The sequence below is a fragment of the Megalobrama amblycephala genome, linkage group LG1 (assembly GCF_018812025.1).
Source record: "Megalobrama amblycephala isolate DHTTF-2021 linkage group LG1, ASM1881202v1, whole genome shotgun sequence".
NCBI lineage: Eukaryota > Metazoa > Chordata > Actinopteri > Cypriniformes > Xenocyprididae > Megalobrama > Megalobrama amblycephala.
The window spans coordinates 73,714,034-73,738,788 of NC_063044.1; the positions used below are offsets into that span (position 1 = coordinate 73,714,034).

Genomic DNA, 24,755 nt, shown 5'->3' on the forward strand with positions numbered 1-24,755 from the left:
AATGAAGAATTTAAAATAAAGCTGTTGATTTGTACACTTTGATCTTCAGTGAAATGCATTTTTTTTTTTTCAGTGGAAAACGCATCAGTTCCCCTTTACAATATAATGCTGTAGACACTCAAGTAAAACACTTCAGTTAATATTCACAATGAAAAATGATAAAGGCCATAGGCATTATGTCCATTTATTGTTTTGACATCAACCAACTTAATTTTTGCTGACGATTTAGTAAACGTAAACCCCCACAACGTTGATTCCACTTGAATGTCATGAATTTGCCATACACGTGTTGAAACTGTGTATGTGGAAGACTGAACAATTTCAACTTTTCAATAGTACAAGTAACGATGAATTGAGGAACAGCATCACATTTCAAGGTTTATATTACATGTACATTTGTCAGTGCTCTGTAAACAAAATGCAAATACAGAGTTCTTAAATGACCTTTTTCAAATAAATGGTTAGCAGTGGTCCCAACTTAAAAAAAAAAAACAATGCAATGGGAGAACCAAACACTAACATTGAGCTATTTTTATGGTTTGACTTGTGCTATCTTTTTTTGTTAACTCTCACAGAATAATAAATAGCTCACTGAACAGATTTAACAAAAATGCCATTAAAAATGCCAAAAATATTCACAATACTGCCTGATTTGGGGAAGTAAACATCAGTGGTCAAAAAACATGACCTCTACACTCGCCCGAAGTCTCTACCCATTCTGATTGCTACTGTCATTATATCTCTGAACTCCTTGTATGTTTTCATATGTTCAACAGGAACAGTTATTGTATTTGTGCAGGCACTTACAAGTGGGAAACAAATGTTGTGACCTGGCATTTTTTCATTACAGTGGTGTTCAAATCTTAGATTTATTTTAAAATCTGCCCTCTCTGATGGAAGAAGGGGCTTGTGCCCTTGTCCAGTTAACCACTGCATCACTGTCGGGACAGACAGGCTCACGTGTGTTTGTTGACTCCAGTGCTCTTCTTGACTTAGCAGCTCCTCTTGGGTCAGAGGCTCACACATTTGCTGGTCTTCATTCTGACCTGCATGATAAAACAAATCAGAGTAGTTGAGTACAATGGTGTAAAAATCCAACACTGCAAGAAGCCAACCCTATTTACCAATCTACACGATTTATCCCAAAGGCCTGTTTCAACTAACCTTGCTGCATTAATTTCTATTTAATATACACTGAAATAACTGAAAGATAAAAAAAAAAAAAAAAAAAACAGTGATAGGAATAGTCCTAGAATAATGTTATCCAAAAGAATACCAGATATACAGTATGAAATCTTTTGATTACATTTGTAGTATACTATGTTGTCACTACAGGCATATGTTTCCATTCAACATTGGAGGGGAAACATTAAGCTTAAACAATATTCCTGTATTCTGGGAATTTATGGTGGAATTTTTTTTTTTTTTCTTAAGAAACATGTATTTTGATCTATGACTTATGTCTTTGGGCTGTGGAGGGCAAAGTCTAGAAAGTCTCTAGTGAAGTTCAAAACCTGGACCATTTTGCCATAAGCATTGCCACCCGCCACTAACCACAACATTAATGTTTCTAAAAGGAAATATATTGATGGTCCTTTTTGGTGGAGTGCTAATATTCAGCTCCCTAATCAAAGACAGAACCAAATGTAGGTCATGTACATGGAATCACATTCTGCTCTACTCATTTTAGGTAACAGCTGTTTGCATGGCAAATTTGTATACTCCAACATGTGATAAAGACAGTTTAAGTCAAACCTGTGATTTCCAGGTCTTGTAGAAAGTCCTGGAGGAAGTTGATGATGGCATTTTCTCTTGCTTGCCTTGGACTTCCCTTCTCACTCAGCTCAGGGACTATGATACTCATTATGTAGTCAGCATCCGGCTGGGGTGGTGGGGCAAAAGAAAAAAAAAAGGAGGAGGGTTGACTACACAGATAGGAACACAGAGAAAGACCACTGTCCACTTTACATATGACTTTGTATTCTTCCAAAACAAAAAAGGTTAAGTAAAGCAATAACAAAGTCACCAAAAAAATAATAGTATCAATAATAAAGTTACAGCTCTACTACTACATCCTGTAGGGTTTCTAAGATTATCATCAAGTATATAGCAGTAAAGCAAATCAGGATGATTTAATGTCCAGCATCCTTACTCTGTCATCATCCTTTTTGGGGACAAACAGGTTTGAGCAGAGAGTTTGATGCTTCCCAATCACATCCAGAAGGTTGTAGACCTTCATCCCATTTCTAATTTGCTGAAGCATGGGAGTCAGACGCATTGTAGCATGCAGAACAATGGCTCTACTGAGAACAGGGAACAAAGTTTTGTGGAAGACTCATAAATAAAAGGGAAATATGCTATTTTCCACACAACTAAATTAAGACTAAGGCTGTACAAATTTTTATTTTAAGTTCAAATGCTGCATTTCTAAAAACAGTAATAATACTATGCTGTTAAAGTGGCTACTGATGCTGTGTGCATCAAAATTAATTATATAAAAATTGTTTCTCTGGAAAATAAGTACGGACCTTATGATACTGTCCTTTTGGTCCAACTTAAGCAAACCGGTGTAACCACAACTCACGATTTCATCTGTGAACTGTGTCAGATCAGTTGCTGCCTCCACCTAAAATTACAACAAACGCATTAACAGTATAGCAATGAAATACTGTACATTAAGAAAAGCTTTTAATGCTTTTGCACGGCTGTTCATGGCAGATGTACTCACCCTTTCTATGAGTAAAGCATATTCAAGATCATCCACATCATCTTTGGTCAGTTGCAGAGCATCAAAGTCCCCTGTTGTAAGAAACTGGTAACACCAATTTCTGAAGAAGCATGGTGCTGGGCCACCCTGAGCTAGGCTGACAGAAAACACTTCTCCTGCAGTTCTGCATGTCATCAACAAACAGTGCAGACATTGTAATTGCAACTTTTTACTTGTACTTGCATAAACTGCATAATGTAGGACAACTATAAAACAATGCAAACCTGTAGAAACCATTTTCTAGGTCACAAATCGAGTAGACAGGACTCTTTCCCTTCTTGCTACTGCCCTCAAACAGTCGCCTCTCAATGCCATGCATCATTTCTAAATACAATAATTAATGACAGAAAACACAGTTCAGTAAATAAAAAATACTGCACCTATGAACCTGATTTCAGTAGTGTTTGGTGCCAGAGATTGTGCTAAATATACATTACCAGTCAAAAATTCTTTGCTTAATGCTCCAGTGTCGATTCCAGCTTCGCCAATGAAAGTCACATTGAGTTTGTTGACAGGTGAGCCCTTCTTCTGTCTCTGCCACTGAATTAGGCCTCTTTGGAAAAGGTTGTCCCGGGTGATGCAGATCTTAAAATCTTTGCTTGCATCTACTTGGCTTGCAAGCCACTGGAGTACATCATCGTCACTATTAAAAAGCAGCCCAAAAAAATCACTTAACTTTGAATTTAATGACATCTTAAGTAAATAAATAACTGATATGGAGGGAAAAAAAAAAAAAAAAACACCTAGACATGTCGGCCATAGATAAGCTTCCCTCGCGTAGCACACAGCTGTCTGTACTGTAGTTCAAAGTGTCCTGTAGACTGAAAAGGGTCAACAAAAACACATTAAAACTTTCAATTTGCCAGTAAAATATATCAATGTTTATGTTTCAGCACACCTGAAAAACAATGGTAAAAAGGCATTCTACTGATGTTATTTTGGACATATCTGTAAACCTAGATGCCCATTGAGTGACCTTGTCATTACACTCTAGTGCTATCACAGGGTTTCTTGTGCATTATGAAGGATAAGACAAAACAAAGATGCAAATTATATTTAAATTAATCCCAAAATACTGATATAGTACATTGTAGATTATTATATTATATTACATTACAAGGATACACAGCTTTAACACAGACAATATGTTGTGAAATAAAATGTATATAATAACATGATAGAATGGCAAACCTTTCACCACACAGGCTTGCATGCAGAACAATTTCATCTGATGGAAAGCAGCCACAACATATAGGGCATTCCTTTCTATCCTGTAGACAACATATATTCAAATCAATTGCACCAGGTCTCTCTGCAATTTCACATATTTTTCAAGATATCAGCTCAAAATCATTACCTGGCCACAATCTCTGGGACTCTTTGTTAGGGCGCACAAGTGGTGAGTTTGTGACAGAAAGAACCTGGACCTCACTTTGCCAGTCCTGTAAAGTAACAAACAGCTGTATCCATAAATGCATAGGAGAAATAATCAATGCTACGACATACATACGTTACGATAAAAATTTCCGGACACTTTTTTGCAAGCAGAGTATGATCTCAATTGTCTTAAAAACATCTGAGAAACATAAAGCACTTCATGATGCTATTATCTTATTACGGTACAGGGTTTAATTCTTGCTTCCTAAAGTCAAATTCAAATTTAGCATCATTAGGAGTATATTTTAGTATTCACTTACACAGATATATTGAGATTTTATGTGTTAGGAAATAGTGTTACCAAAGACAAAAACAATGTGATGATATTTTACCATTAATTACAAAATATATGTATTGTTTTGCAATATCTTCTGTTATATGCATTAACCTCATCATCATCTGCTGCAGACTCCATACAATCCTCGATGTGCAATGCTAGGATATGCAGAGGCATGTTTTCTTTGCACACTTGGCATGCAAGCCTTAGGCATTTTTTGAAATTCAGTGGCATCAGATGGCAGTGGAGTAAGATCAAGGTCCTGCTGCAGTGGAACAATGTACATGGTCGTCTTCCCAGCACCCGAAACACTCCGAATCAGTCTACCTGTATAACCGTCTACATCAGGAGGAATGGCAAGCAATTTTCTTCTACCGTGGCCACCTGTATATACAGAAAGTGAGAGAAATAATTTTGAATGTTGGTGTTCCTGCACCATCAAAATGAAAGGTGTTTGAAAATGGTATGCACCTGAAGCCTTGTAGAACAACCACCCTTCCACCCCCTCCATTTTGGGACATTCTTCAATGAGAATTTTATTTACCTGCGAAATGAATAACAGAAATGTGAAAAGGAGGTTTAAAAAAGGACAGTATAATAAAACAAACAACAGTATAATACTTTAAATTGTTTTGTATAGTAATAGCATCACAATAACTATATTGACAAGTTTAATAATAGTGTGTACTGTAATGCCAAAATGATGATTAATTTCAATTAAAAGAGTGGTTGCAATACCATTGCATGGCTCATATCATCCGTCAAAGTGAGGGACCTCTTCCCCAACCCTGCTTGGCTCAACTCCAGCTCTTCAGCTGCAGAAGGCGTGCTGGTACAGCCCTTATTAACCAAATATACATACACACTGAATGTCTTACAGACTTTCGGCTTCCCTGGAGTGGTTTGTAAGGGTGAAAAGCGGTTTTTGCCTTTCCTTTTGGTAAAGAAGCCAGGAAACGACCTGCATGTTTAGGAGGTTAACAGAAGTGTATAAATCAACATTATGAAATACAATTCTCCATCAAATAAGTCCAACATATGATCACAAATAAGTTTAAAGAAACCTGGCCATCTCCTCCTGCACATTTTGTTTTGTTGTTTGTGCTTGTTGTCGATTCTGGTGCTCATGTGACGGCACTGGATTCTGCTGTGCTGGGGTGTGATGCTGCTGAATGTTTTGCGTTAGCACGTTTATGAGGCCTTGTGCAGCAGCAATAACACTGGCCTCTAACTCCTAAAGAACAATAAAGGAGACATCACAGGGCTGGAGACTTAACGCTAACTACCATTAAATACAGATAGAAGCACATTCGCGGCCCTAGGAGTTACTGTGTAACGTTACCTGCGTTTAAGCCGAACTAGCGGCTCTCCGGTGTGTGTGTGTGTGTGTGTGTGTGTGTGTGTGTGTTAGGGCTGCACGATTAATCGCATGCTATTCTCACGCGCATTTCGTCAGTAAAGCCGGTTCCCCGATTACCGCTAAATCGCCATCACCTGTTTTTAAACGGAGCGCCTTTTAATAGACGGAGCCGTAGTTCACGGACAAGCCACGCAATATCGCGTTCATTATCGCAGGCGATTCATCTGCGATATGAACGCGATATTGCGTGGCTTTTCAGTGACCTACGGCTCCGTCTATTAAATGCCGCTTCATTTGAAAGCAGGTGATGGTGATTTAGCGGTAATCAGGGAACCGGCTTTACTGACGAAATGCGCGTGAGAATAGCATGCGATTAATCGTGCAGCCCTAGTGTGTGTGTGGTTGGGGATGTCAGTAGTGTAACTTACACAGCCGAAGCCCTGCTGTTTATCATGTCAATGTTAACGTCACAGGCTATGTTACTGTTAGCCACTGTTGTGATGTACTCATACTTAGCGGCAACAAGTATATACCGACAGACACCTAACGTTAATTTATTTTTTTTGCCAAACCGGACTTTTAGCCTTGTTCGGTGCATATGGTGCTTGACCGGTGTTTATTTTTGACCCTGCATTAACCACAGGTTAAGTTAGCCAACACGGCTAATGTTAGTAATTTACATGTTTCAGTCGACGTCGGAAAAAAACAGCATAACGGCCGTTAAAAGTTAACCAAACCGGCCAGGTTGCACGTGAATAAACGTGTAAATGGCAGAGAAAAAAAACAGACTTACTTGCGGCTTGGAAGTTCCCGGTAAACTGGACATTTTTGTCACGCCACCATGACGACGGGTTCCAGTAAAGTGACGCAGGCCTACTTCTTCAGTATACCTATATGCAAATTATATGCAAACTACGCTCTACTGACCCTCCCCTCAGACCCTCCCCTCTCCACGCCAAAACAGGGACAGAAGCTGAAACTGAAAATCAGTGACATTGAAAAAAAACTGACATTGTAAAAAAAATCTGTCACTGAAAAAGAGTGACATGAAGAAAAAATCTGAAGATTGTCATTGAAAAATACAAATAAATCCCAATACAATAAAAGAATAAGATTGTAAGATTTTAATTATTTTATTTTTTCAGTGCCAATACTTGTTTCAATGCCAATACAACTGTTTTCAATGCAAATGTTTCAATGCCAATGTTTCCTTTTTCAGTTCTGCTTTTGTTTTCAATGACAATTTTAATTTGTGATGCCAAATTTTAAAGTCACCATTCTGGCTCCATAGGCATAACAGCTCCAAAACCTACCTTAACCAGCATATGCTGTTTTTTTCCCCGCAGGAAACATTGTTTAAATATATTTTTCTTGATTTTTTTGCGAGTCTCATGCTTTACCATGGCTCAGAGAAAAACACTATTTTGTCAAGTAGCTAACATAGCATAATCAGATGTAGCTTTATTTTTAGTAACAGTAATACAGCATTTTCTCCAGCATACGTTTTAAAATTAATTGCATGCCATTTATCAACACAAGCCATCCAGCATTTTAATATGATATTGTAAAATCGATCTCTCTTACTGCAGTGTGTAACAGTGTCTCACAGCAGCCGCCGGGCGAACGCACATAAAAACATTTTAACGTTAAAATATTTTCAACACACTCCACTGTATAATGTTAAACAGAGCTGTGTTACCTTGTACTCATGACCAGAAAAACGGAAGCGGCGCCGGCGACTGTGTCATAATAAAAGTTCCGCTGCTCGTGAGGCGTGTGTTGCGCAATCACTTCAGCGGCCTCGTTCAGCTCCTGCTGAGCTTCATACTACAGTAACGTTAATAATCGCATCCATAAACATGATTTCTTCCCGAGTCCTATACCAATTCTTTTCCACCGTCTGTTGAGGTGGAGACCACATGTCCCAAGATTCCGCGCTCAAACTTGACGTCATCAAGCCACGCCTTTGTTTTGAATAGGCCTCTAGCGACCTCTAGCGGACATAAAATATTAGTGCACTACGATTTAAGATACTTTTGTGGGATTTTGAACTTTTGAAGGGAAAAAAAAATAAATGAAACTTTCAATCTGTGTTTACTACATTTATCAGGCCTAACTACCCAGCTAACCAAAATAAAAAAAACTCATCAGGGATGGGAGACCATTAAAGGTGCCATCGAACGTTTTTTTTACAAGATGTAATATAAGTCTAAGGTGTCCCCTGAATGTGTCTGTGAAGTTTCAGCTCAAAATACCCTATAGATTTTTTTAAATTAATTTTTTTAACTGTCTATTTTGGGGCATCATTAACTGTGCACCGATTCAGGGGCTACTGGCCCTTTAAATCTTGTGCTCCCTGCCCATCGAGCTCGCAACTCTATAATACAGTGCATTTACAAAGTTCACACAGCTAATATAACCCTCAAATGGATCTTTACGAGATGTTTGTCATGCATACTGCATGCATGCTTCGGGTCATGTGAGTATAGTATTTATTTGGGTGTTTATATTTGATTCTGAATGAGTTTGATAGTGCTCCGTGGCTAAAGCTAAAATTACACACTGTTGGAGAGATTTATAAAGAATGAAGTTTTTTATGAATTATACAGACTGCAAGTGTTTAAAATGAAAATAGCGACGGCTCTTGTCTCCGTGAATACAGTAATAAACGATGGTAACTTTAACCACATTTAACAGTACATTAGCAACATGCTAACAAAACATTTAGAAAGACAATTCACAAATATCACTAAAAATATCATGTTATCATGGATCATGTCAGTTATTATCGCTCCATCTGCCATTTTTCGCTGTTGTTCTTGCTTGCTTACCTAGTCTAATGATTCAGCTGTGCACAGATCCAGACGTTAATACTGGCTGCCCTTGTGTAATGCCTTGAACATGGGCTGGCATATGCAAATATTGGGGTGTACACCCCGACTGTTACGTAACAGTCGGTGTTATGTTGAGATTCGCCTGTTCTTTGGAGGTCTTTTAAACAAATGAGATTTATATAAGGAGGAGGAAGCAATGGAGTTTGAGACTCACTGTATGTCATTTCCATGTACTGAACTCTTGTTATTCAACTATGTCCAGGTAAATTCAGTTTTTAATTCTAGGTCACCTTTAAGAATTTTAAAACACTTCTTTGTATAAATATTTATGTTTTACTTCTTTAAAAATATATATATATATATATATATATATATATATATATATATATTCCATGGAATGTCTGGATATTGAATTCTGATTGGCTGGCAGGTATGCAGTAAAACCGTTTAATGCACAAGTAGTTCCAATTCAGTTTAATCACCGTTCTATATTAATACGCTGCTTTAATTGATGCACACTAGAGAGAGAGAGAGGTCGGAGATCGCATTGCGCTGTACACATACATAATCTTGTTGTCAGCGCTTCCGTGATTCTTATTAATAAAATAACCATGCAGGTCCTAAAGTTGAGTAGCAAATATGGTAAAGTCAACAGAGCTCTCACAAAAGTTATAGAGAAGAAATAGTTTCATTATATTAGAAAGTTTAAGGTTACATTTTAAGGCTTCTAAGCACTTCCAAGCAACGTTTATTGGTGGCTTTAAAGAATAAAAGCTTCTGCACCAAATTTTACTTTTAGGGGTTGAATAATTTTGAACATGAACATTTAGAGCCATTTTGATTTCATTATTCATCAACTGCGTTCTCAAAATTACTCAAATGTGTATTAGAAATGTGTACTGATGCCTTTGTTGGATTGGTTTCACAAAATTTTGTTCTCTGCAGCAAAATATCTTGCAGGTCAAGGAGGTTGAATAATTTTGATTGCAACTGTATGAAAAACACAAACTTAGATTTTTCCAAACCCCCACCATCTAATATACATGTTAATTAAAGAAGAAATTTGTTAAGAGAGCAATCCTGTATATTTCTTTTTTTTTTTCTAAATAAGAAATAAAATTGAACTCAATATTGAAATGCATCAAGATCAACACGAAAGTCATTTAAACATACACAGTCTTATTTCTGTGCATTAAACTGAGTAACTAAACTAAATATTCCAGCCTGTCAAGCAAAACATACTTACTTGTCTCCTTTTTTCTTTTTCAGTGCTCTGATTACAGATGTTTCACTGCTGTCATTGGCATGCTTGTCATCTGACAAGGATTTTGTGAATAATTGAATAATAATAAATGGATAATTTCTATTCTTGTGCCATGATTGTCCTTTAAATATTTGTATTCATTTGTTCTAGTTGTGTTTTTCACCAGTGTCCTTTTTTAATACATATTAGTTAATAATTTTCTATACTGCTGTAGTATTTAGACATTTTGAGCATTGCATATCACAAATCAGTGACTTTGTTTTGTTTTGTTTAAATGTTTAATGGGTTTGAAACCATAGATATAATTATGTGATTACTTGTAGATAATACATAAGGACAGTTATGCACTTGTTTTGTCTTAATTGTAATTTATGATACTGCATTTTACAAATGGGAGAAAACTCTTTGTTCTTTGACCAGCAGTGCTTGGACACTTACCTGTGATTATCATAAATAACTTAAAATAATATAGATAATAAGGGATTGAGTAAGTCTGAGCTTTTTTGCAAAGCACAACACAACTGTTGCAGGTGGGTTAAGAATATAGTGAAAGCTTGGATGTCTGATACATAAAAGTGTGTTTTGTCTTTATCCTATTTTGCACATAGCAAATTTATGGAATTAACGGAGATGTCTCCCTCTTAGGGAGGATTTTTGTCTCCCAGAAATGAATTTTATTAAAAGTCAAAATAATTAATTGTTTATAGCAAACGGATGAATTTTTGTTCCTTTTTGTAAAATTATATTTTCTCACAAACGTACCACGAAGCAATAAAATCTTTTAAAGAAATGCAGTTTGTTAATTAAATTATGAGGTATGACGTCGCAGACTAAAAACGCACGGAACACACTAGGACATGTAGCCTACTGGTAATGAAATTACGGGCCAGTGACGTTGTAGCTACGTTGCCAGTAAGTCATGAAATTACCAAGTTATTACGAATAGAGTACCTATCTGGGACGTTGTTGGTTATCTTGTTACGTTAGGAGGACGTACTGACGACGTTGTGAGTTGGTGATGGGATGGTAATGGAATTACGAGCACATGACGTCGTGGTTACGTTGTCTGTTGGTAAGTCACGAAATTACCAAAAAGTACGAATACGTTACGTAACGGTTACGTCGTGTGTTAGCAGGGAAGACTAAAATTCAATCATTTGTGCATATTTGAACAATAACGTCTAGGTTTTAACAGTTAAACCATTTTTTTGTATATATCTTTTTAATTGCATCACTTGTAACCCCCCCCCCCAGTTCATTATGTGGTAATTACCCAATGAAAGCGCGCTTGTTGCCCGCCAGATATAAATATGTTCCGGTTCCGGTTTACTGGTGGTGTGTATATAGAACGTTTGACTGTTTTTTAGCAGAAGTATATTTTCTATGCTAGCAAGATTTCAATTTTTCCATTAGTAGATTTTTTTTTATTAAGAACAGATTTACCGTCGGAACACATTTGTACTGCTTTGATTTTTTTTCCCAACACCATGTCCTGTTGGAGGTGCGTGATTTGCTTCTTGTTTGTTGCCTTAACTTTAGGGTGACCAGACGTCCCCGTTTTCCAGGGACGGTCCCGGTTTTTGGTGCTCCGTCCCGACTGGAGCTGTCCCCGGAAATGTCCCCGTTTTATATATCTCGTTCAAAATAATCCGCAAATACATTGCAAAAAAGTCTGGCCAGCATACAGCATAGAGGTTTCTTAATAGTGCTGTTAAAATATATATATATTTTTTTCTGAACATATCTCTCTATTAAAATATGTTAAACAGTTCAATACCGCTTTTCTACAGTATCCATATACACCGGCAGCGCGTTCACACACCGCAGTTGTAGAGCCACGCCTCCTGTCACTCACTCAGAGCAGCGGCAGGCATCGAGACCATAGCTCGAGCCTCTTTCGGTCCGGTTGAAGGGTTTTTGTTACGATATAACAACTGATATGACAACTTTAGCACACGTGTCAGCTAAACATTCATTCAGTGTTTCGCATTAATGGCCCTGTGCTGCCGTTTCATATTGAACCGCGAATTTAAAACATAATGGTCTCTACGTTGTAGGCTATTTTGCCAACGAACTAAAATCGAAACCGAGATATGGCTTTGTGCCTTTATACAACAGCAAAATGCAGTGATTAAGTATATATACAGTCTGTGCTGCGTGTTTTAAAGAGAAGTGCGCACTTTGCTCACGCGATCAGCTGGCGATTTGGTGATCAAAATTAAAGCTCAAAGATTTATCTTAGAAATCGGCTACAAACTAGTATTTTAATTTCCCTATACGTTGTGTAAAGTAGCCTAACCAAAAAATAAATAAATAATAATAATAATAATTATATATATATATATATATATATATATATATATATATATTAGAGTGCATTTGTTACAATAGCCTATATGGATATTATTGTCATATGAATAATTATATAGCTAGGCCTAAAACATTATTATATTATTATTTTATTGTAATAATTGTTTGGCATCCTAAAACACCTAAAACGATGTAGACTTTATATCACAACTAAAAAGATGTTTGAACCCTCTTTAATGTCCAGGTACAAGTCAATGCTGTTTCTTTGTTCAATGTGCACACTGTACATGGTTTGAAACTCTTAATTTTGAGCTTCCAAAGTGCACCAGATTGATGCATTTAACCTTAAAATGTACAACATTTTCTTCCGGGGGTGCTTGCCCCCGGACCCCCCTAGAGGAGGTATAGCCTACAGAACATTTTACAAATTCCAGTGGGACATAATAATGTAGCCAATTTAGCCTACATTTCATGAACTTTACTCAAGAATACTACAACAAAGCTCCTTTCATGTCAGTAAAGCTGTTAACAGAAAATTAAAATGTAATTGGACAAAAGTTGTAATTTAAAGTTGTAACAGTATAAACAGCTCGTGAAAATTAAAATATTCAATTCGATAATAAATGTTGCAAATATTACTTGTGTTATTTATCTCAAATTTTGTAATGTGATTTTTCAATGTGAAACCCACAACAATAAAAAAAAAAATTAAAAAAAATGTACTGTCCCCGTTTTTTAATTAATAGATAATAACAAATGAGATTTTGGTGGTATTTTGACCACTCACATAGGAAATGTCCCCGGTTTTCATTTCAGAAATCTGGTCACCTTACTTAACTTTGAAGTCTCTGTTGAGCCATATCAACACAGCACATAGTCGCAACCCAGATTTCCGTGTTATATGTGGAATTGATGGGTGTCCAGAAGAATACAGAGTATTCAATTCCTTCTACTACCATGTCAGACGCTCACATGCTCTGCATTTTGCCACTGGGCAGCCAAGCACTGGATGGATGACGACAGCAACATCTGAGCCATCTAAAATTGGAGGTGAAAATTTTGACATACCAGTGTTTTTAGACTGTACCACTCAAACAAGAGGGATGCAGAGGACCAGCAGTGAAGACACACTGGACACCCCAAATGAAATGTCACAGCAAGAGACTGAGGATTTTCCAATTCCATGTCCTGATCATCAGGTAATTTTTTTTTTCTCTTTTTTTTTTTCTTTCTCCATGATGTTATACCTCAAGAATACTTTATATGAAGTATTCTGGACTCTAATTATGTATTTGTGTCTAGGAAGAAGCATCATCAAGTGAAAATCTTACAAGACGTGCAGCTGCATTTGTTGTTAATGTCCAGGAAAAATGCCACCTGTCCCAGGTATTCCACTGCATGTAATTAATATTGTTAACATTTTTTATAACTTTATTTAAAATAGATAGTACACTAAAAGATGAAAAATCTGTCATTGTTGTCCAGCCTCATGTAACCTTACAGTCTGTTTGACTCACTTGTTTCTGAAGAACACCAAATATTTTCATTTAATTCCTTGTTCTGAGGTGGAAATATTATTGAAGTCATTGGAAACACATTCTTACCATTTATGTCCTATACAAGTCATAAATATTGAGTTCACAACATGAGGGTGAACAGATTTTTCTTTTTGAGATTGCCTATCACTTTAACACCCCTTTCAGTGCATGAAAATTAATAATTTTAATGTTTAGTGGTAAATGTACATGTAAAGAATATATTTTTGTGAAGGTGCAATCACAACAAACTACATCAGTTTTCTCACAAATGCACATTTGTGTGTGTAGAATCCACACTATAAAGGCTACAATTGTTTTTATCTAGTATTTATGGTGGGTGGGGGGTTACTTGTTTTTTTTTTTTTTTTTTAAACAGAATTTTAGGTTTTTGACACTTTATATTTATTTATATTTCAGAGGAGTGTCAACAATATTGTCTCTGGAGTTCAGCAATATCAGACTTCTCTTCTGGATACATTAAGGCAGTGATTCTCAACTGGTGGGTCGCAGACCTGTTTTGGGTGGGTCTCGGTAAGCTGGTCAAAAAAAAAAAAAAAAAAAATTTAATGTGCGTCTCATGTTTGATTGGTCTTTTATTTAAAAAAGGGTTTATTTTGACAGGCATTCGTCAGAGACGTGCGGTAGTTTACTATGGTAGCCATGGTAACCATCGCCATGGTAACCATCCTGTGTTGTTTTGACATTCAGATTCGAGATGGCGAAGCGCAAATAGGACCCAAACTATTTAAAAAATGGATTTTCGTACATTGAGGATAAAAATGGACAGAAACCCCAGTGTGTGCTTTGTAGTGAAGTGCTTGCCAATGAGAGCATGAAACCGTCCAAACTGAAGCGCCATTTAGAAAAAAAACATCCCGCTTCGAAAGACAAGCCGGTGGAGTTTTTTCAAAGACGTCTCCAGGAGCTGAGGGCATCACAAAAGTGTCTGACAGCGTCTTGCTCCAAACAAGAACGAGCTCTTCGGGCATCTTACCTAGTAGCTCACCGCATTGCAAAGGCCAAGATACCCCACACAGTAGCCGAAGAGCTCATTTTACCTGCTGCAATGGATATGGTAAGAGAGGTGCTGGATCAGTCAGCGGCGGATAAACTGATAACCATACCACTTTCCAATGATACCATAGCTCGGCGGATTGAAGACATGTCTGGTAACATAAAACAACAGACCACAGCCCGCATCCAGGCAAGCCCTTACTACGCCTTACAGATGGACGAATCGACAGATATCGCTAACCATGTCATTTTATTGGTTTATGTGAGGCATGTGTGGGACGGTGATTTGCAAGAACAATTTCTCTGCAGCAGAGACCTCCCTACCACTACAAAAGCAGAGGACATTTTTAACACCCTGGACTTGTATTTGAGCTCACTGGGCCTCAGTTGGGAATATTGTGTGGGAATCACCACTGATGGAGCTGCCTCTATGACCGGGAAACATTCCGGTGTGGTGAAGCGAATTCTGGAGAGGGCACCTAACGCTACGTGGAACCACTGCTTTTTGCACCGAGAAGCGCTGGCGGCTAAGAATATGGTACCTTTACTTGATGAAGCTTTAACAAATGTCATCAAAGTGGTGAACCACATAAAACGGAGTGCAAAAAGTAGCCGTTGCTTTTCACATCTGTGTAAAGACCTGGGCTCTGAGCACATGCAGGTGCTGTATCACTCAGAAGTCCGCTGGCTGTCGAGGGGCAAGGTGTTGTCACGCTTTTACGAATTTAAAACAGAAATCGCCACATTCCTCTCGGAGACTAACTCCCCGTATGCAGAACTGTTTGACAACGAAATGTGGCTCGTACGAGTTGCATATCTTGCTGATATTTTTGAGCACCTCAACACATTAAATGTATCGATGCAAGGGAGAGGACACAATATATTTGAACAGTCAGACAAAATTGCTGCGTTCAAGAAAAAGATCTCACTGTGGCTAAATCATTTATCCAAAGACAGACTGGACATGTTTCCCAACTCTTGCTATGAAGCACAGCAGCTGGACAGTGCGGCCAAAAATAACTTGAAACAAACTTTAAGGGCGCATCTCACTAAACTTCAAGCTCGGTTTGACGACTACTTCCCAGAGAAACAAACAACCATGGACTGGATACGCGACCCCTTCGGTATCAATGTGGAAAACATCACGTTGCCAAGCAACAAAGAGCATCAGCTGGTGGACCTGTCATGTGACCTGACGCTGAAAAAGAGATTTGGTGAGGTAAGCCTTTCCCACTTCTGGTGCAGCGATGTGATGACTGAGTATCCATCCCTCGCCACTTTAGCAGTCAAAACGATCTTACCATTCAGCACAACCTATTTGTGTGAAAGTGGCTTCTCTACCTTGGTCCAGCTCAAGTCAAAGCAGAGAAACAGGTTGGACACTGAGCATGATCTGAGAGTAGCTCTGTCTACTGTCACCCCAGACTTTGAAACTCTTATCAAGAGTAAAGCACATCCCCAATTGTCTCATTAACTTCCACAAATGACCTGGTTAGGTGAAAACTTTATTTTGAGTGATTTTGACATTGATTTTATTCACTTTTGTACATGCAGTTGTCATGGTCCTCCTTAGTTTCTTATTAATTTGCTCTGAATAGAGTAAAAATATCTTGTTATGTGGCCTTATTTATTTAATTAACTTTTGTACATGCGGTTGTCAGGGTCCAGTTACTTATTAAGCTCTGAAATGCACGTTGTACGGGATAATATATGTATGTATGTAGGGTTATGTTTTTAAAAAGATGATATATGAGTGTTTTCAACAGTTATTTTTGAATAAATAAATTTTGTTGGTTGAATTCTAAAAAAGTGGGTCGCGACTTAATGACCATGGGAAAATGTGGGTCCCAGGGTGGGACCAGTTGAGAACCCCTGCATTAAGGAACCAAATAAAGGGGATCTTCGAGAGATATTCAGACAGTGCGGAGCAGCTCCAAGAGGAGGCACTGGCAGCATTTGACAATTTTCAGGATCCCTTCTCCATTATGGCCACCACATATATGCAGGACAAAACCATTCAGGAGCTTTTTAACCCAGTTAAGCCAGAGAAGATTGTGATGTCTCAAAGGGTCTGTAGAATTAACAGAGTTGGGTATAACGCGTTACAAAGTAACGCGTTACTGTAGTCTAATTACTTTTCCTGATAACGCAGTAATGTAACGCATTACATTTTAAATTTATGTAATTTGATTACAGTTACTGATGCCAATAAAATTATGTTACTTGCGTTACAAGAAAAAAAAATATTAGGTAAAGTGCATTTCTAAAGAAATCACGTTATGAAATGACCGGAGAACGCGTGGAGGAGGATACCGGCTCCCAAGATGAGAGCGGTCCAACCTCGCCTAAACAAGCTAGATTTTATGTTTAGGCGATTTGTTCAGGATCGGGAGTGAAGGTAACTTCTTAAAAATACTGTTTCAAATGTTATTATAAATGTTTTCAGCTATTTTTTTCCTGTCTTTAATTCAGGTGCATACAAACATAAACACAGTTAATCTACCACACACATACATGCTACACACAGCAAGGAATGTTTAAGCTGTGTCCGAAACCGGTAACTCGTTATCCGATTCACTAATCCCTATATAGTGTAGGCCTATGTCATTTGAGTGCACTATATCTACAAAGAGTGAACGAAATGAAGTGAGTAAATTCGGACGCTGGCATAGCCTATAACTGTGCGTCGGAGAGCTGGAGCTGTCACAGAAACGGCTCAACACGTGATAAAACTACTTTTATCCTACATGTTATTTTATAAAATAATATTAATAACAGTCTTAATGACTTTATTTTGTAATCATACATACCATCAGGGGCGTACCGCAAGTCTGTGAGGCCCCCCCGCAAAGAATGAGATGGGGCCCCTCCCACAAGCAGTGATGTCATGTGTTAAAATTTGTTGTGCACCTGAGTCCATCTGCCCCACAGTTTACAAAAACTGATTTAACAGTGAATCATGTGGTAAATTATCATTGCATTGATTTATTTGATGTTATTATCGAATAATATTATAGCCTAGCCTATATGATAGGCCAGTGGTTCCCAAACCTGTCCTGGAGTACCTCCAGCCCTGCACATTTTGTATGTTTCCCTCATTTATCACACCTGATTCAACTCATGTGCTCATTAGTAGAGACAGAAAGACCTGAAATGGGTGTGTCAGAAACAGGGAGACATACAAAATGTGCAGGGCTGGGGGTACTCCAGGACAGGTTTGGGAACCACTGTGATAGGCCTATATAATGTTTAGTGATTTTGATATCGCAGACTAAAATACCGGCAGGAATAAATATTTAGGCTAATTTACTCATTAAAACCAAAGGAGCGCCAAGAGAACGGATAACAGCCGCAACGAGCACTGGCCATGATTTCAGAAACAACACATTCCAGCGGATAGATCTCCTCTTATTTAACACAGACCTACAAATTCCTTATCAAATGGAGATGTTTCTTTCTTTTAGGTACAGTTATTCGCAGAGTTTAAATTAATTTTTGAGACGTTTCAGAAAGATTCTCGCAGAGAGACAGCTGAAAGCGCACCCTGTTTTTATTTATTCTATTTTACAAAAGTAGCCTACAAGGTGTTGTTGTTATTGTGAGTGAGCGTAAATATAAAATAAAATTTAAAAAGAATAGACCATTTGTAGTCTTGCACTAATCTGTAGGCTATCGCCAAAAATGACTGAAGGCCTGTTTTAAGTTGTTTCAGCTGTCATGAGGAAAAAATCCATCAGAACGCGCCGGCGCTTTCGTCGGCCAGAGGGATAAAAATGTAGCCAATTTAGTTTCATATTTATATTGAAATATTGGGCTATAGCCTAATATTATTATTTTTTTAAATATCACCAATGTTGATTATGAAAAGTGAATAGCATGACGGATGTGCAATGTCGGGAAACATGCAGCGGGTCAGACATGAATTTGACCGCTTCATTAAGTTTTGTTTTATAGTAAGTCTTTCTTTAAAGTGAATTTCGTTTTGTAGAAATTGTATCTTAATTTCAATCAATGTTTCATCAACCAATTGCCTATATTTAATAATTAGGAAGAAAACCAAGAACGTTGGTTATGGAATGGATTGAAGTGCAAACGAACTCATGTTTCCGTGGCCTTTAAATAAGGCTGAAGCAATAGACGTCTTTCTGTTTTTATTAAATTTCTTTATTACTTAATTAATTGATAAGATATTTTTGGTAACAATATATTTTAGCTGGTCTAAATTCTAAGTTAGAAACAAATTTGCGTATAAGGTTCCCTTCAAGCGCGTAAATTGCTGTTTCAGCCGCAAATTTTCAGTAATTTCGATCGGTGCATCAAATGATGTAGGCCTAAACTAAATTCATGTAGTTACAGTAAAAAAATAAAGAAATAACTGGACTTATTGGCTAGGCTACATTTGGAAAAGAATCATTTGTTCATAATCATTACTATAAAAAAACTGCAAACAAAAATAAACATTAACAAGTGTACAATATTTCATATATTTATTAGTTTATATTTCATATATTTATAAGTTATTTTTAGTTTGTTAGAATCTCACGCTCACAGATGACGTGGTCGTTGAGCGCCCTCAGGCGACTGTTATGATTGCATTTGAATGAATAAGCTACCTATAGATGATTAATGAATATTTTTAAGTCAAGTTGCTGTTTTCATACTTCTGTAATATTTTTCAGTCAATATTAAATTACAGAAAGAACTATGAGTTTCAGTTTGTGGTGTATTTTTGTAGGTTTCAAAGTAACTTGAATGTAAAGTAATTAGTAATCTGATTACTTTTAAATGCAGTAATCAGTAATGTAATCAAATTACAATTTGAATGTAGTAATTTGTAATTTGTAGTGGATTACTTTTTTTGAGTAACTTACCCAACACTGAGAATTAAGAAAGGACAATCAAGGGTTCTTGCAATCAAAAACAAAAGTTTTTACTACGTACCCTTAATTAAGAGTCTCGAACAGTTGTTATCCCATTCCAGAATTTTGGAAATGATCAGCACCCCACCACAGAGCTTGAACAAAGAAGATTTTTTCTATGACATTGCTGATGGGAGTCTTTTCAAATCCCACCCATTATTTTCAGTAAAACCCTCTGCTTTGCAGTTAATTTTATACACTGATGAAATAGAGATATGCAATCCCCTAGGGTCACACGCTTCTGTAAATAAACTGCTGATGGTTTATTATACGTTAGGAAATATAGACCCTAAATTCAGGTCTAAGCTTGCTGCAATCAGGCTCCTAGCTATAGCAAAAGCTAATGATATTGATGAGTTCGGTGTTGATGGTGTGTTACAAAGAATTAATGAAGACTTGCAGCTGCTGTATAATGGCGTCAAAATCCAAACGCGGAAAGGTGAAATGGATTTATTTGGTGCTGTAGTTTCAGTGTGTGGTGACACACTTGCAGAACACGAGCTTGCTGGTTTCAAGGAAGGCATTGCGAATGTACCTTTGAAGAAATGCAAAGGAATTTTGATGAAAACAGTTTCACTAAAAGGACCCTGGAAAAACACATTAGGCAGTGCCTTGAAATAGAAAGGGCTAGTACTGAATTCCTGAAATCAGCTCTCAAAACCACCTACGGAATTAACAGAAGAAGCAAGTTGGTTGATTTTCCAGCCTTTGACCTTATTGAGCAAACTCCGCAGGACATAATGCACATCATTCTCGAGGGTGTTGCACCCATGGAAATTAAATGTGTGTTAAAATACCTTGTTCTTTCGGGACAGATGGAGTTGGACATGTTCAATTCAGCCATGCTGAGTTTTCCCTTTTCACCAGTAGACATACGGGACAAACCTTGTACGATCAGTGTCAGTACTTTGGCATCTAATGATAACAAACTTAAACAGTCCTCTGGTCAAACGTTAATACTGTTGAAAATTATGCCTTTTCTTTTAAGCAGCATAGAAAAAAATGAATATGTTCAGTTTGTTTTGGACTTAATTGAGATAGTTCAGCTACTTTTTGCACCAATTTTATCTGTGCAAAGTGTTTTAAGGCTGAAAACGATGATTGAGTTGCATCTGAAAAGATTTAAGCAACTTTTTCCTGACAATAATGTAATTCCTAAACAACATTACATGCTTCATCTCCCTGGTCAAATTCTTTCACTGGGCCCTTTGATAAGGCATATGTGCATGCATTTTGAATCAAAACACTGTTTGTTCAAGCAGTGGTCATCAAAATTGAACTTCAGAAATGTCTGCAAGTCACTTGCAAACCGTAATCAGCTTTTTGAATGTTGTCAAAATGAACTTGGTTCTGAGCATCCTATGTTTGCACATGAGAAGGAATTGGGTCCTGTGTCAGAAGTCACAAATATACAATACATTAAAGCAAAGATTAAAGATTTTTTAGGGATTGATTGTATACGACATGCAGTGGCAGTAAAGTGGCTTATTTTCAATAGTAACAAGTATGTCAGTGAAAGGTCCCTTATAATCACAAGTGCAAATGGGAATGTACCTGTTTTTGGGCTTATAAAAAATATTTATGTTGTAGACAGTTCATTATTTTGTTTTGAATACCAACTGTATGAGACTCTAGATTTGAATAGAGATCTGTTAGCATATGAAATTGCTGTACCTAATCTTGCCCAGGCAACAGAGTTTATAGATGCTGAAAAGCTCCTTGATCCTATGTCATATTATCCAGTCAGTTTCAAAAACAGTGTGTATGTATTGACAAAATATAATCTGGAAGATGTCATTGCACTTAAAACTGGAAATTAAAAACCATACTAGATATTTGGAAAGAGTGTGGTGGCTTAATACTGTAGTGTCTTAGATAATTTTTTGTTACAGTAGGTTGTAAATAAATGTGTTGGTGTTGACATAATACAAGCATTTGGAATAAATAATAATGAACAAGTCCTAAGTGTGATTATTGAGCATTTTTTACTAGGCAACCTCAAAACCAGGTATTACAGCTAAAACAAAGTTCATAAAAGATACAAGGCTGGCCTCTGATGATGCTTGTAAGGGGAAAATAACTTAATTTGCAGGTAAAATAACTAACTTTAAGCTTTCTTAACTAAGTAAGGAAAAAAAGATATATAATCTTAAAACAATCAAAATAATCTTACACAATCTGCTCTTGCATAGTATTTTATTCTTAAAATAAGATGAATAAGATTTTATAGCTACAAATAAGATTGTAAGTCTTGACTAGATGAGGAGTTTTTGCAGTGTATGCTCCCGGATCTCCTCCGGGAGAGACTCAAGGCCGGTGCGCCTCCCAGGTGGAGCTCATTAACTCTCGTACCACCGGCCTCGTGCCATTCTCTCACGGCTCTCGCCCGCCCTGGTCGCCACAAACGGCATCCCATTTCTCGCAATCACAACTTCAGAAGTGGGAATTATCCAATGTCCGATAGCATGTGAAGGCAGCACTAGTCCTTGAGCACAAACACTTCTGCTCCTCCTTCCTTACACTGTATGGAAAACTTAGCTGCAACAAATAATGTTTTTGGCAGGGCTTGCCTGGTAAAATCCACATTCCAGGGACTATATCACATAATTTTGGGTCAATTCAACCCGCGGACATGAAATCAACCTGCAGCAACAATGTAAAAGTAGCCCAATTCCGCAGGAAAACCACAGACTTGGCAACACTGGTCTCAGGCTTCATCAAGGGGGTGCAGGCCTTCTCAAATGGCCACACACACACTGTAAGGCCCGCCCAATCGGCCCAATGACGGATTCCCATAGGACGGGGAAGGTTTCTTGGATGTTCGGTCTTTTCAGCGCATCCAATTAAACTATTATCTGACTCCATTTTATTATGACCTTGAATTTAGATTAGAATGCCAGTTGATTATTGGACATTTGTATAATAGTTTAGCTACACATTTGATTATTCTTTGATTATTCTATTTAATTTCTTATGATAAAAAACATCAAATGCTCAAAAAATAAAAAAATAAAAGATGAATACCTGACATCAGAAAGATACATACTGCTGAGCATTATGGGCCGATTTGGCTACAGAATTGCACCCTGAGCCTTCTGCAACATCACTTTAAATACTCAGACCAAGACAGAAACTTCTTTCAAATGGAAACATGAGTTCACAGTGGGAATTTTAATAAAATCTACTACTAAGCCCATCTGAGCCAGGTGCTTTCCCAGACTGTAAACTATTTATGGCCTCTAGAACTTCCTTCTTAGATATAGGGGCATTGAGGACGGAAGTATGATCTTTTAATAAAGTGGGAAAGTTGAGGGTGAAAAAAAAAAAAAAACTCTGGACTGTCTGGTATCCCTATCTAATTCTGATTTATATAGATTCTCAAACCATTCTTTAAATATATTATTAATAGATAGACTGTTGAAACACTACTCTATAGATTGAGAGTCTGATCTTTTCTTTGTTAAATATGCTAAATATTTCCCCATTGTATCCCCATGCTCATTCAGTTTCTGCTTGGCATAACAAATTTGCCCTTCTGCAGGATAAGTTCACTTTCAACACAGCCGAGCTTTATAATGGCAGTGAATAAGGTTCACGAGTATGAGCTGAAGAATAAGCTTCCATCCACATCCAGTGCAGCAGATACTGGCCTATCCAAGCTTCTTCTCCAGATGTTTGCTGCATCCACAATATTGGCACCATTGTCATGTACAACAGCAGTGATTTTCTCAGCAGGAATGTCAAACTTTGCCACTACATCCTCCAACCTTTCTTCAATTTGTCTTTGAGTGGCATGGTAGCGAGGCAGACACTCATCTTCCACTCATCTTCATGTAATGCCAAGGTAGGCTTCTGTGGCTACACTTGTCCTAATTCTGCTCTCAGTGTAGTTGGTGTCACACTTTACTGTCTAAGATGCCTCCTGGTACTTTCTCACCATCAGTTTAGTAAAGTGTGTTCTTGATGGGAGTGTGTATCCTGGAATAGGTAAACTGATCATGCTTTTAAAGTCTTGCCTGTTTTTCTCTGAATAAACTCACTCATTGTGCACTGTTTCTTTCTGAAATGAAAAAAGATAATATAAAAATATAGTATTTATGCATTATTGTTGTGTATGAACAATAAAACACTGACATTTAAATTATTTATGCAATATATATATACAGTTTTTGTGGATGCATATAATAATGCATATAATAATACAACCTCAATTTCACTGTACCGCTTAATGTATTTTATTTATGGTTTATATTAGAACAAATATTAATAAGAAACATTTTTTTTTACATTTATTTTGATCAAACAGTTAAAATATGGCATTACTGAACGTTCTTGCATTGTTTTAATAAACAATGGACACTGTAAGCATTCAAATTCAGCAGAAATATGCATGCAAATTCAGCATATAATGACATTGAATATAATGACATAATGAATTAAACTGTCTTCTTCAACAGAGTCCAAACTTAGGCCTGTATACTAAAACATTCAGAAATTAAAACCATTCAGTTTGGATTTACTTTTCAAGACTAGGTTAAAAAAAAATAAACAAATGAAAAATATGTATAATAAAATGAATAATAAAATATGAACACATTTTCTTATAGCAGATGATCTCAGTCAAAATGAACTCAAACACTATTTCACATTCTTTCGTGTGTGTGCCACTTTAAAATTAATCTTAATACTTTCAGGAAAACACCTTAATACAATACAATACAATATAAAGAAATAATTATTTGTGTATCATTTATAAACAGGACATTAATTGCACTGGCAGATTTTAATACTGCAGGGTTTTCTGTGGAGCAGGTGTGAATTGTGTTTGTGTTCACTCATTATTGAGCGATTTGAATCACACAAATGACCCTTGACATTTGACTTTTGATTTCATTAAAATTCTTTGAAATATTACATTTTTAATTGGACTGAAGCTTTTAGCAATAGTTTTGCAACTAAATGAATTACATTTATACATGGAAATTTAATTGTTGCTTTCACTTGTACTAATTCTAGAACTATTTACACATTTTAT

At 37.0% G+C, this 24,755-nt stretch overlaps 3 protein-coding genes across 3 annotated transcripts; 1 reads left to right on the forward strand and 2 right to left on the reverse strand.

The window, feature by feature from the left end:
- Positions 1-194: 194 nt before the first annotated feature.
- LOC125247154 lies at positions 195-4,135 on the reverse strand. Its single transcript, XM_048158371.1, has 10 exons — positions 4,125-4,135; positions 3,959-4,038; positions 3,511-3,588; positions 3,205-3,410; positions 2,992-3,091; positions 2,729-2,891; positions 2,529-2,626; positions 2,153-2,303; positions 1,756-1,882; positions 195-1,046 (listed from the first exon to the last, which is right to left on the reverse strand). Exons 3-10 carry the CDS (start codon positions 3,525-3,527, stop codon positions 691-693), a joined length of 1,218 nt encoding a protein of 405 aa, XP_048014328.1. The 5' UTR covers positions 3,528-3,588; positions 3,959-4,038; positions 4,125-4,135; the 3' UTR covers positions 195-690.
- A 464-nt stretch (positions 4,136-4,599) lies between these two features.
- On the reverse strand, positions 4,600-6,807 carry LOC125278986. Its single transcript, XM_048208474.1, has 5 exons — positions 6,635-6,807; positions 5,546-5,715; positions 5,220-5,442; positions 4,953-5,025; positions 4,600-4,865 (listed from the first exon to the last, which is right to left on the reverse strand). Exons 1-5 carry the CDS (start codon positions 6,665-6,667, stop codon positions 4,600-4,602), a joined length of 765 nt encoding a protein of 254 aa, XP_048064431.1. The 5' UTR covers positions 6,668-6,807.
- A 7,812-nt stretch (positions 6,808-14,619) lies between these two features.
- On the forward strand, positions 14,620-16,275 carry LOC125279066 (protein FAM200B-like). The gene has a single exon (XM_048208590.1). The coding sequence runs from the start codon at positions 14,620-14,622 to the stop codon at positions 16,273-16,275; it is 1,656 nt and encodes a 551-aa protein (XP_048064547.1).
- Positions 16,276-24,755: the final 8,480 nt, after the last annotated feature.